Source organism: Lolium rigidum, chromosome 2 (genome assembly GCF_022539505.1).
Source record: "Lolium rigidum isolate FL_2022 chromosome 2, APGP_CSIRO_Lrig_0.1, whole genome shotgun sequence".
Lineage (NCBI taxonomy): Eukaryota > Viridiplantae > Streptophyta > Magnoliopsida > Poales > Poaceae > Lolium > Lolium rigidum.
Genome location: NC_061509.1, coordinates 38515286 through 38528896, shown reverse-complemented (window position 1 = coordinate 38528896; position 13611 = coordinate 38515286). Strand labels below are relative to the sequence as shown.

Sequence of the window (13611 nt, the reverse complement as noted above, 5' to 3'; positions counted from 1 at the left end):
CTAGAGAATCCTTCAAAAAAAAAAAGATTAATCCTAGAGAAGATTGGTCAAGCCAAGTGTATCACCACTACAACAAACCAAAGAATCCAGCAAGGATTTGATCCACAGCTAGCCTAGCCCAACTCACCTAGCAACTAATGGCTTATTAAACCATCAGAGAAATAGACAATTTATTGTCTATTTGATTTTCAACACTAAAAACTGTTGGCAATCCAAAAGGAACACCCAGCAAGCAGTATCTTAACCTAGCAAGCCAAAGTATGGTGGGAGATACCATAACAGCAACCAAGTGCTGTTAAGGCCCACTCAACCAACCAACATCATCCAGACAGTTAGCCAATTACACATATCATCACCCAGATGGGTTCAAAGAAGAGCTAGGGTCCCCAACAGATGTTGGTGTCCCTCTAGCTCAATCAAATTAATTATAAGAGTCATCATTGCAATTAGTTCATCTCATTTATCCAATAAATCATGATAAACTATATAGATAAATGAAATACATAAGTAACCAGTAACTGGAACACTTGCAAATGAACCAGATGATCACTGCAAGCATCAGTATATGCTTTATTAAGCCTTAGCAGTCACCAGTACATGGTGAGATGCTACACAGATACAGAGAGCATCACCACAAGGCACAGGCAGAAGCACAACAAGCAACCATCAATCAGCTGATGATCCTAAGATCATCAGAGCTTGCTAGAGCCTGCTAGAGTCAAGCATAGTATCAGGAACTTAGCCAGTCACTGAAGAAATACACCCAAACCATAACTGAATAAACAGAAACAGAATATATGACTTTATAATTGTATCCAGAAGCACATCAAGGAAATGTGTGATTAGTCCTATTAGTTCTTGTGGAGATGGAGAAACCCTAGCATAAATATGAGATGAATCTAATATGATCTATGGTTTTAAGTATTAACGTGTGTTAATTTTCACTCTTCATATTACATGTTGTGCACCATGGTATATATGCCTTATGGTCTTGAGAGAGAACTACTCTTTGAAGTGTGGTAAAGTGAACAGCGGGAAGTGATATTACCGTATCGGCGCTTTGACACATGAATAAGGGGATAAGAGGGATTCACTAAGATCATATCAATAACCATGGGGTAAAACCCTTAATAGCAAATAGTCAACATGTGGCTTGCAGAAGACTGGTTGTTGTGGTTATTTAGATATGCAATGATCGATGGCTTTCTGGGCGCATCTTATTACGGAGCTCTCCCACACACAATATGCTGAAAAGCATATTTTATCTTAATTAACATGAGTCCTAGTGCTAGAGGTGGATCCAATAATCCCTAAGAACAGTTTGTCCTATTAAGTTTTAACCCTTTTTAATAACGTCTTTACTGCTTTATTTACTTTATTTACAACCATTCACTACACCCCCTTTTAAATATTTTGAGACTACAAAGCAATAAGTAATCTTTAGTAGAAAGAAGAAAGGGGCATTAAGACCCTAACCAGAAGCTCCTCGTGGTTCGATACTCTTATTTTGAAACTAGCTACAACTGATCTGTGTTCTTGCTGATCATTTGTCTAGAATGGAAAACATTTTGGATGATCCAACCCCTATTAATGATAGCTTTGCTAATGAACAACTTGCAAATATTAATGTGTGTATTGCAAGAGTAGCTTCCCCATGGTTCGTTGATTATGCTAATTTTATTGTTGGGAAAGTTATGCCACCATATTTTACCTATCAACAAAGAAAGAAATTCTTTTATGATCTTAGACATTACTTTTGGGATGATCATTTTCTTTATAAGAAGGAAGTTGATGGTATTATTAGACGTTGTGTGCCTAAGTTTGAATGGCAGAGCATTATAAAAGACTGCCATGACAATCCATGGAGGTCATCACGCTGGAGACCGCACAGCCGCAAAGGTATTGCAATCTGGTTTTTATTCCGTACTTTATTTAAAGATTGTGCTACTTATGAAATGCCTATGAATTATACATTACCTCTTGAACCATTTGATATGTGGGGATTTGATTTTATGGGGTCATTTCCTACCTCCAAAATGCAGCATACTCACATTTTAATTGCAGTAGATTATGTTACTAAGTGGGTGTAAGCAATTTCGACAAAGAGTTCTAACCATTCTACTGCAATGAAGATGTTGAAGGACATCATTCTTCTCAGGTTTGGAGTACCTAGATTTTTAATTACTAATGCTGATTCTCACTTTATTCATCAAGTTTTTAGAAAAACCTTGGCTAAATATGGTATTAATCATAGAGTAACATCTCCATATCACCCACAAACTAGTGGTTAAGTTGAATTGAGCAATATGGAATCTTATATTGGAAAAGATAGTTAATAATTCCCGGTCTAATTGGCAAACTAAAATTAACAAAGCATTATGGGCTTATAGAACTGCTTTTAAAATCCTATGGGAATGTCTCCTTATAGAATAGTCTATGGAAAAGCTTGTTATTTACCTGTAGAATTAGAACACAAAGCTAGGTGGGCGGTTAAGAAAATTAACTTTGATTTTAAAACTGTGGGAGAAAGGAGTATCCTAAACATAAATTTATTAGATGAATGGAGAAATGAATCTTATGAAAGTGTGGGGTTGTTTAAAGAAAAGGTTAAAATTTGGCATGATAGAAGGATAAAGAGAAAGGAGTTCAAAGTAGGAGACCAAGTATTATTGTTCAACTCTCGTTTCAAGTTCTCTGCAGGTAAACTAGCACAAGATGGTGGATTCCATTGGTTGTGCAGGAGGTATATCGCTCCGCAGCCATCTGTCTCCATGGAGATTACAAGGGTAAGCCTCATGTGGTTAATGGACAATGTTTTAAACATTATATTACAGCAGAAAAATTCATGGTAAACGTGGAGGAGTTACATCTCCGGGACGTGGAAGCTATCATCGCCGAAAATTTCCTTCTGCTAGACACCGGAAACCAATGAAAGTCGAAATCTGGTACATAGTGATCTCAGAACCTTTTCATATTTTAGGATAATTACTTTTTTGCAAAATAAGAAAGATTCATGAAAGATTTGGGCGAAACGGAGTCACGAGGAGCGAAAGAGGCCAGGTGGCGTGGTCCAACCTTCTGGCCATGCCACCTATGCTCGTTCGCACCTCGGATCACTTGAAGATCTACATCGACACACAAGCTTGGGGAGTTATATCAAGTCTTTTATGCTTTTTAGTTTATCATATTATTTTAGTTCGTCATCTTAATTCGATTTTTTTGCTTTCATCTAGTTGTATCAAGTCTCTTATAGTTTAGAGAGCTCTTAGAGCATTACCATGTATCTTTGGTCAAGTGGTTTTTAATGAAATTGAAAGTATGGTGGCATCCATGATTCTTTTGTATGAAGATTTATGGGTAACACTCATGCAGATGTGTTCCTCGTATTTAAAAATTTCAACCACATCTTATCTAGAACTTAATTAACTTGAACATGTTGGACAAGCATTAAAGTTTGTGAGTATGGCTTGCAACAAAGGAAAGGTCCATGCAATCAATACTAAGAAAAGTAAAAATACCTTGAAGTTGTGTTGGAGATGTGGTGTTGGGGAAAAAATGGTTAGGAAGAGGAGATGACAAGGAAGTATGAGATATTCTTGTGCTACTTGGTAATCAACGGGTAAATTGATGTCACGAATATTTCAATACATATTCTCCAACAAGTTTGTGAATGAAAAGGTCGACACCCGAGGATTCGGCTAGCCATGGAAAGTGAAAGACAAGGTGGATGTAAAGCATATGACATGATTGAAAGATCCAGGAATAAAGTTTATACTGATTACTAAGGGACAAGAATATTAACTGGTCATAAAAAGGAAAAAACAAAGTGTTTGATGAACATCAAACTTCATGCTCTTCTTGTCATTTACAAATTCCTCTTATTGTAACTAGTTGTTCTATAAGAGTTTCTCTTCAGTGCAAAGGCAGAGTAAAGAAGAAAAAGCTGGTAAAAGGCCAATAAAAGAAGTGATCTATATTTATAGACACACATGAAGCATTGTTCAATTGTCCAACATGCAATGGTTGATCTTGTTCAAACGGTAAGAGGTAATTGCTAGAGTTTCTATTTATGAAGTTCATATTTGTATGATTGTTGGTTAAGAAATCTTTCTTTACAACTGAATATGCATAAGTTGATGATACAATGCTCGTATTTCTTTTATCAACCATAAATTCATTGATGCATGATATGATCTATTCGCCTATTTGCTCGAGGACAAGCAAAGGTTGAAGCTTGTGGGAATTGATATGTGCATTTTGCATCATCATTATTGCTACATATAGGGTTAGTTTTTATTGTTATTTGCCTTCATACGTTGTTATTTATGCATTTTTAGATGATTTCTGAGACTTTCCTACAAAGTCCCCTTCTTTGGTATTTAATTCCTAGGAAGCAGAAAACCTCATTTTTCGTATTTTATTTGTTTCAGGACTTTCTGGATCGGTAAAAATCAAGGAAAAAAAATACCTGATCAGTTTTACACCCGAGGCCCGTGAGCGAAAGAATCACGCGAGAAGGGCCACGAGGTGCGAACGGCACCAGGTGGCGCGCCAGACAGGGAGGTCGCGCCACCCATGCTCGTTCGGCCCTCGAGCGTGGCCTCAGACCCCGTTTTATTCCAGAAGCTCCGTTTCGTCCAAAAACCTAAGCAATATTTTCCCGATATTTATTGAGGTGGCGGCGGAGGCGAAAGTCCTCTCCTACTCCAGGAGAGGGCAGATCCTGCTGCACCGGTGCCTCTGGTGGAGGGGAAATCGACGCCATCGAAATCTCCACTCCTCATTGGCTTAGGAGGAGGCATCTCCATCAACATCACCACCAACACCATCATCACCACCATCTCCATCTACGAGATCGACGTCATCCCCCTCATAGTTTGTGTTGAATTGAACTTCGAATAATTTTTAGTGCTATTGCATGTTCATGATTGGTACTTTGTCATTATTTGGTGGGGAGATTATATAATCAGATTGTGTTGTACTCATTATTCCTCTGGTCCATATCATGTTTGAGACTTGTGAGTAGTTCCCCACGTTCCTGAGGGCATAGGATGATCTGGCTATGATTCTATATGATGTGCAATGAGTATTTGGTCAAGTTTTCTATATTTTATGTTGTTCTATGGTGGTTTTATGCGAACGTCGACTGCATATTACTCCACCTATATAGGATCATAGGGATGCACTTTGATGTAATGCATTAGTGTTGGAGGGGTCAGAATGACAGAAACTATCTTCCAACAGTATGGGTTGCATTAGAGGGGTTTATGTCGGGGACCCTAAATCTTAAGGCTATGATGGGACATTTATATCTTAATTCCTAGACTTGCACATGAAAATACCTCTAGAACCCATAATAAGGGGGGTGTAATTGCACATGCATATGGCTGCACCTAACTAAGGCTCAGGCCCTAATTGAATAAAGCTTGACAAGATATTTACCATGTTGTCTAGAACTTAGATGCTAGTGAATCCATGCCGTCCTCGGAATTTTAGTTTCATATAAGCACACACACTTGAGCTTGTACTCTTGCTGCAATAGAGGATTGGGCTTTTCTCTCATCGAGAGCATTTACTTATTTGCTACTTACTTTTCGCACCTTATTTTTATTGCAAACTATATACCCCAAAACACAAAAAACATTTACTTTATTATTACTTCTTTCTTGTTACTTCTGCTAACGAATACCTTTAGCTACTTGTGGGTTTGAAAATCTTTCTTACTGAAAAGTACTACAATTGATTTCCTGCACTTGGGAGCCATCAGGGAGTATCCAGATGAGGCAATGTAAGTTAAGAAAATTGAGGAGGTGCTTGCGTGGATGAAATAAAAATATAGAAGCGTGGTATATAGAACTTAAAAAGATTTATCTCATAAAGTTGATATGATTGATTTGTTTGCCAAAGTTCATGGTTTAACTTGACAACTTTTCAAGGAAAGAAAAAGAAGTTAAAACAGAAATTGAAAAGATTACTGAAGCAAGAGGAGTTGAAATGGATTCAAAGGGCTAGGGATACGGGTATAAAAGATGGGGAATCAAGTACTAAGTATTTCCATGCCAAAGCAAATGGGAGGCATAGAAAATTTGCAATTGTATCCTTAGAGCATAATGGAGACAAAATTGTTGGTCAAACGATTCTAGAGGATCATATAACAATATTTATAAGGAACTTTTTGGACAACCTCAAGTTTCTCAAATTAGGCTCAACGTGGATGATATTCCACGATTGATACCAAGGTTCCTTCAAACATGACTGCGCCTTTTTCGATATGGGAAATTAAGACTGTTGTATTTGAAATGGCTCACAATAAATCAGCTGGACCAGATGGATTTTTCATTGATTTTTATCAAAATTTCTAGGATTTGATCAAACATGATTTAAAAGCTATTGTTGATGATTTCAACAAGGAAAGCTTGATTTACATAGATTGAATTATGGTGTTATAACTTTAGTTCCAAAATGGGAGGACTCTAGTGATGTAAAGAAATTTTGGCCTATATGTTTGTTAAAAGTGAGTTTCAAGATTGTCACTAAATTACTAATGAACATACTTTCCCCGGTGGTGGATCCTGTGGTTAGCCCTACTCAGACTGCTTTTTAAAAAAATAGATATATTATGGAGGGAGTTTTGATTCTTCATGAAACCCTTAATTCTCTTCATATTAAAAAATGGTCTGGGATTATGTTTAAAGTTGACTTCAAGAAAGCATATGACAAAATTAAGTGGCCCTTTGTGTATCATATGCTCAAACTTAAGGGTTTTTCTAATACATGGTGTGACTTGGTTATGAAGACTATTACCGGAGGAAAGGTGGGTATCAAGGTGAATAATAAAATTGGTCCATACTTTGTCACGCACCAAGGTCTGAGGCAGGGGGGGCCTCTTTCCCCCCTTGCTCTTTGACTTGACTCTCGATGGACTAGCAATAATGATTGATAAAGCTGTGTTAGAGTTATATTAGACACCATGATCTCCATCTGTGGGCAGCGCAACCCCTAGATTACTCATAGTGGGAGTAACATAGCTAGTAACATCACACATCTCAAAAAGTTTTGGTGATGTGGCTTGACAATAAATGAAGAAATAGAGTGAGGTGGTAACTAGCTATGTTACCATAACATCACACACTTCAATGCAAGATGAGTCTAGAACATACTAATGATACAATATATGATACCATATATAAGTTACTATCCACTCTAAGTTACTCCCCACTATGACCAGCCTTATAGGCAGGGCTCATTTATTTACCACATATATATAGTAGTAATATGTGAGCTATGACAGACATTTTGGGAAAACACCTCTTGTCTTGACAAGGATGAATCTACACTTAACAATGTAAGGAAGATGAAGAGTAACCGATCAACTCCTGAAGAAAAACAAATGAGTTGAATGCCACAATTGTACACACACATACCATTTCCTACATGTACTCACGTTACAAAGCTGGCTAGGACACCGTACTGGCTAAACCTTGAGCTTCCTATGGTGGGAATTCATGATCAATGAATTATAGAACATAGTACTATGTACCCTACAACAATTAACCAGGAAATGAGTGATACGTGTATGGATATGTAGCTGAGAAGTGTATGTATATCCATGGATATATGGATCATCATGTGGCGACAACTTCGGGTAGCGTCGAGAGGAAATTCTCCACCTGGTAGTTGGTCTCGGCGTCGAAGACCCTCATGCACATCGGAGGGTTCACGTTTCCCAGCGACAGCATCGACGACGGCAGCGACCATATCCCGTCGCCGCAGATGAGCCCCGACGCCACCGCGGCCGCGAACGTCTGCGCGTGTAGGGGGTTAGACTTCTGCCACATGTAGAGTATCAAGCTCCCCACGCACATGTCGATGGTGAAGAAGGAGCCGAGGAAGAAGGGCACCGCCATGCCGAGCGCGCTAGGGATGTAGAAGCGGATCCACCAGCATTTGGAGTTGGCCACCTCCTTGAGGGCGCAGATGGCGATGGCGAGGATGAAGAAGGCGAGGCAGAACCTGAGGCAGTATTTAGGGAGCTCGTTCCAGCCGTTGGTCCCGAGGAGGGCGATGCCGCGGTAGATCTTGGCGTAGGGGGCAGGGTAGCCCTCGTCCAAGCCGATGTCGTATGCTTGGTAGAAGATCCAGAAGACAACGGGGGAGATGATGCAGCCGAGGCCAGTACCCACGACCTGGCTCACGAACATGGCGCGAGGGGAAGTGAGGGTGAGGTACCCCGTCTTGAAGTCCTGGACAAGGTCGGAGGCGGTGGAGACGATCCCCATCATGAGACCGCAGGCGGCGAGGCCCGCAATGACACCACCATCCTTGGCCCCTATGTTGGCGCCAAAGATGAAGATGGCGAGCTTGCCGTAGCTGCTGGAGAGTGACCAGTCGGTGAGGCCGGTGCCGTAGGCGTTGCAGAAGGCAAAGATGGGGGCGATGACGTAGGCCCAGAAAACGTGCTTCGGCTTAAGCTGCCGGAAGATGTGCGGGATGGCGAGGACAGAGATACCCGCGAGGAGCAGGTAGGCTCCCGCGGCGACGGAGGTCGGGATCTGGTCCTTGAGGAAGATCTGCGTGCGCCGGCGGTCGTCGAAGCTGAGCGCCTGCCTCTCGTTGGCGTTCATGATGCCGGCGCCGGCGAAGGGGATCCCGGCGGCGGTGGCCTTGGCCCGTCCGGTGCGCTTGAGGTACATGTCGTAGGAGGTCCGGAAGAGGATGGAGAAGAAGTTGAAGAGCCCGTCGCCGAGGATCATGGCGATGGAGATGAAGACCTGGTAGCCGTTGAGGCCGTGGAGGCTGCTGTTGGGGAGGCTGGCGTCGTACCAGTCCCCTCTCTTGCTCTCGATGTAGGGCCACATGATCCCCCAGGAGATGATGCTCCCGATGAGCAGCGAGAAGTTGATGATGTAGGGGCAGATCATCCCCACCCCGACGTACGTCGCCGAGAAGTCGAAGTAGAAGCGCCGCTCGTACGCCGCCATCCCGAACGTCGGGAACGACCCGAAGCCGCACCCGTTCCCCGACGTGTAGAACCACTGGAACAGCGACCACATAAAGCTCCCCATGAACGACTTGAACAGTATCGACACCTGCTGCCTGTCACAGACACAAATATATTGTTCAAACATTCATATTCGTATATATCTTTGCAACCACGCGCGTACGGCAGAATGTCGCATGCAACAATCGACATAAATAAATCGAACAAACTTTAGGAGGAGTAGTTACTTTGCTTGGATGGCTCCTTGGGGCGTGTGGAAGCTGTTGATGAGGTGCGCGGTGGCGGAGCCCGACGGGTACGTCAGCCGGTAGCTGATGATCATGATCTTCCTGAGCGGCACGATGGAGAAGAGCCCCACGAAGCTCACCAGGAACAGGTACGCCATGAGCCGGCACAGCGACGGCTCGTCGACGTTCAAGCTGTTGTTGGCCTCGTCAAACCCCTCGGCGATCTTCCTGCTCATGCCCAGGATGTACGTCCCGAAGCCGCCGGAGAAGGCGATGCTGGAGCAGGAGATGACGCAGGTCTGCACCACGGTGTTCTCCTGCCGGGTGAAGGGCCGCGGGAACACGCCGCACCGCTCCAGCGCCGACGTCCACGTCTTCATCAGGAAGAAGGCCAGGAGCCCCGCCGAGACGTTGAGGGACGGCACGATACCGGAGGTCAGGTTCAGCTTCATCACGATGAAGCTGAGGAACACGCCCAGCGCCGCGCTCACCACCACGGACCGGACCGTGATCTGCTCGTTCCATGCGGGCAGGGTCTTGCCCTCGAAGGCCTTCTCGATGGAGATCGCCTCCCGCGCTGCCGCTGCCGCTGCCGGCGGCGCAGGCGCAGGCGCTGCGGGCGGCGGCGGCGGCGATGAGCCCTCCGCTGGCTCCATCATCTGTCGCTAGCTCCCCGCCGGATAGGATTCTCGCAAACCGCCGGCCGCGCGACCACCACCACCTGCCTGATGGCCCGTTATGGTCGACCGATCGACGACGGATGGATGCAGATCAATTTCCTGTCGATGCAAACGCGCGCGACGAGATGGATGTAGTGATTAATCCGGCTGGCCGGCCTCCTCGAGATCGATCTGCCAGGGAGGCCGGAGATGAAGATCGAAAGTGTGTCTAGTTATTTTTCCTGATAATTATGATTGTTACTAAGGGAAGAGGAATTAGCATTTTCCTGTGGTCATGCTGCGAGGTGAAGCGGTGGATGGTCGTCGTCCGTCCTCGTGCGCGCGAATGCCTAATTTTGGCGCGGGTCCTGGATAGCTCATAGCTCCACAACTTTGTTTTGATTTAGAACTTTTTTTTGGTTTGACTTAATACTACTCCCTCCATCACATAATACATCTTATGGAAGTAGTAACTAAAATTTCTTGAATGTACATGGGAGAGATGAGCATGTTGGATAATTAGTCAATAATTCCATGACTATAATTCCAAAAATATTAAACACAACAACATGAACTACTATTACGTGAAGCCCGAACATTTTAGATGCGTTAATCAACACGATTTGCAGCAGTGCATATACTACAACATCCATGACTAAAAAAAGATCGCATCACGCCGCACGTATTGATCGGTTGTTTTAAACATAAGGTATTACACCCAGCTTTAAATTAATAAAGCCACCAACAGCTAGAATTACAAGGTGTTGAAGAGAACAACAACAAAAACCACAAACATTACAGACAACACAAAATGAAACAAGATACACAAACACTGATCAAGGTAGAGGAATCGAAGCGGACGAGGAGGACGCCACACCAACGGAAGATAATGCCTTCATCTGCTTCAAACACAGACACAATGCATCACGGGACAACCCGTCCATCGTCGATGGAGCAGTAACGGTGTTGACGATAATGTTGGTGAAGACGAGTCAAATTAGATGGTGACGAAGACGGAGGTATGCAGCACCACCCGACTTGGATGGACGACGACCCGTGATGGAGACCTTGATTAGTCACGTGAAGCGCTTCCCAAAAACCTAATTTGCCCTCTACCGTACAAGATCATAAAGGTGAGTTGTTTCAAAGACCTGCTCTAACATTCGTTGGTGCACGCCGACGTGAGGGATGGAGTAGACAACGGTGGCGACACAAACAGAGAGAGGTGACAAAACCCTAACTCGTGTGTAAGGTGTCTTTCGGTGGCAGACGCACATGACTTTATATAGAGCGGCTAAGGAAACCCTAGGCAATGTCACATGTTTCGAGTCGATTACAGTAGCCCACGACCCGGGAGCGACCCGAATCGACTAACTATGACACGTCCTTCAAGTACTCGATTTTCTTGAACAACAAAAGTAAAGCTTGGTTGGAGGCTCAATCGCGCAAACCGAGGCACGCGCTGTGACGAGGCGAGGCGAGACAAGCGAGTTGTGGAGGAGGAGAGTGTGTGTACCACTCATATTCTCACTCACTTACCAAGCATTGCCTTTAATATCTTCCCTTTCTTAATAGATGGCCCCATTTTGCTGGTCTCACAGCGAGCCACGTCACCAGATAAAAAATTTCACCTATACATGTCCATATTCGCGGCAGTCGACACGTCCGTGCTCGCCAGGCGCACACGCATACGCCCGATGCCCCAAGGCGCGTGGAGCAGATGGGCCGACACCAGCCCATGAACCGGCCGATTCTCTTCCTCTTCCTCTTCCTGGCGTGCTCTCCGTATGTCCCCATCTATCTCTCCCACACCACCGCTCCGCCTCAGCCGCCTCGGTTCGTCTTCGTTCCCCACCACCGCCGTCTTCTTGGATCGACGCTTCTACGCGTCGCCTGCCTCTTCCACCCCCACTCCAGCCATGTATGCCTCCGATTTGACGACTTTTGCTTCCATTCGCAGATGCGCTCCATCCGAGGCGATGGATATTTCACGCGAGTCTGGACAAGAGAGAGCCAGATCAATCATCTGCTGCAATAGTGTTTGTTTTCTATTTAGACGGAAGGCTCGAGCAGAGCCCGGCTTTAAATTAATAAAGCCACAACGGCAGAGTACAAAGCCCACAGCAACAGAGTCTTACAACACATAGACACCAACCGGGCAGGAACGCCCCAAACTGAAGCACAAACACACACACACACAAGGTCGGAGGGTGCCCCAACACCACCGAAGCCTGACGCCGGAGATACAAAGCCACCAGAGAGGGATCTAGCTGTCGCGGTCCCTGATGGTCGACTGGAGAGTGCGGATCCGGGTGACCGCCCACTCCACAGCCTTCGCGGTCCTTCTTCCTAGCCACTAGCTTCCACACCTGCAAGTACATAGACATTTTGTAGAGCGCATCGGCAGGTTGGCGGGGAAAGACCCCGTCAATCGAGAATTTGTTCCTAATATTCCAAAGCGTCCACAGCGAGGCAGCGCATGCCATCCCAAGGACCCGCTTAGGTTGACCCCGCTGAGCATGGAGGAGCCTAAAGATATCCGCGAAACAAGACGGGTTCCAAGTGTGGCCGAGCAGTTCCCGAACTGCACTCCACATGAACCGAGCGAGGGACGATCGAAAAAGATGTGATTGTTATCTTCAACTTCCCCACAAAGGGCACAAAGACCCAGGGACGGCCCCCTACGCCGCCGGATGTTCTCATTAGAAGGGAGGCGTTTCCTAGCGAGTTGCCAAAGGAAAATCCGGACCTTTGAGGGGATCGAGAGTTTCCAGAGGTCGCTAAAGAACTTCGAGGGGGTCCCCTGACAAAGTCTAAGGTATAACGAGCGCACGGAGAACCTCCCCGAAGGTTCAAGGGCCCACGTAACCTGATCAGGAAGGGGGGAGGGAGGTGGCACCCGAACCTCCCGAAGGAGATTGGCAAGGGCCACCCGGTCTCCCGGCCCAAGCTCACGGCGGAGCGGGAGGTGCCACGAGGTACCGGTGCGGGCAGCGGCAACCGAGATATCTTGGTCCGTGGCAACGGCGAAGAGCGTAGGGAATCGGTCGCATAGGGGTCCCGACCCCTGCCACCAATCACGCCGAAACTCGTTGTCTTGCCGTCAAGCACCCTATGCTTCGCTCCCAAGCGAAACAAGTGCTTAAGTTTCGAATGGAGTTCCGGAACTGGGAACCAGGGCGATGCTCGTCCAGCATGAGATCCTTCTCCCTAAGGTACTTGCTCTTGAGGATATCCACCCAAAGACCTTGCTCCCCAGAGTAGATCCTCCAGATCCATTTGACCAAAAGACAGGCGTTCATGAGGCGCGAGTCAGTGATGCCCAGCCCCCCAAGGCTCTTGGGCGTGCACATCGCCGACCACCGTACCCAGTGGTACTTGCGTTTAGCACTGTTGGCTTCCCAGTAGAAGCGGGCCCGGTGGCGGTCTAGCAACCCATGTGTCCCGTCGCTGAGGAGATAGACCGCCATCGCATGAAGCGGAATGGACGACAGACAGGCGTTGGTGAGAGTCAAGCGCGCCGCGGAGGACATAAGTTTCCCCATCCAGGGATCGGTGCGCTTACCCACCTTAGCCGTCAGCGGACCCCAATCCGCCGCAGAAAGGGCGCGGTCCTTAATCGGAAGCCCCAAGTAGTTAAACGGAAAGGAGCCCAACTTGCAATTAAGCATATGAGCTATCCGCTGGCCTTCCCCCGGCGCCAAACCCATCACCATGACCTCGC

General features: G+C 45.6%; 1 protein-coding gene across 1 annotated transcript; it reads right to left on the bottom strand.

Moving 5' to 3' along the window:
- Positions 1-7625: 7625 nt before the first annotated feature.
- On the bottom strand, positions 7626-9887 carry LOC124689540 (probable metal-nicotianamine transporter YSL8). The gene is made up of 2 exons (XM_047223056.1): positions 9229-9887; positions 7626-9096 (listed from the first exon to the last, which is right to left on the bottom strand). Exons 1-2 carry the CDS (start codon positions 9885-9887, stop codon positions 7626-7628), a joined length of 2130 nt encoding a protein of 709 aa, XP_047079012.1.
- Positions 9888-13611: the final 3724 nt, after the last annotated feature.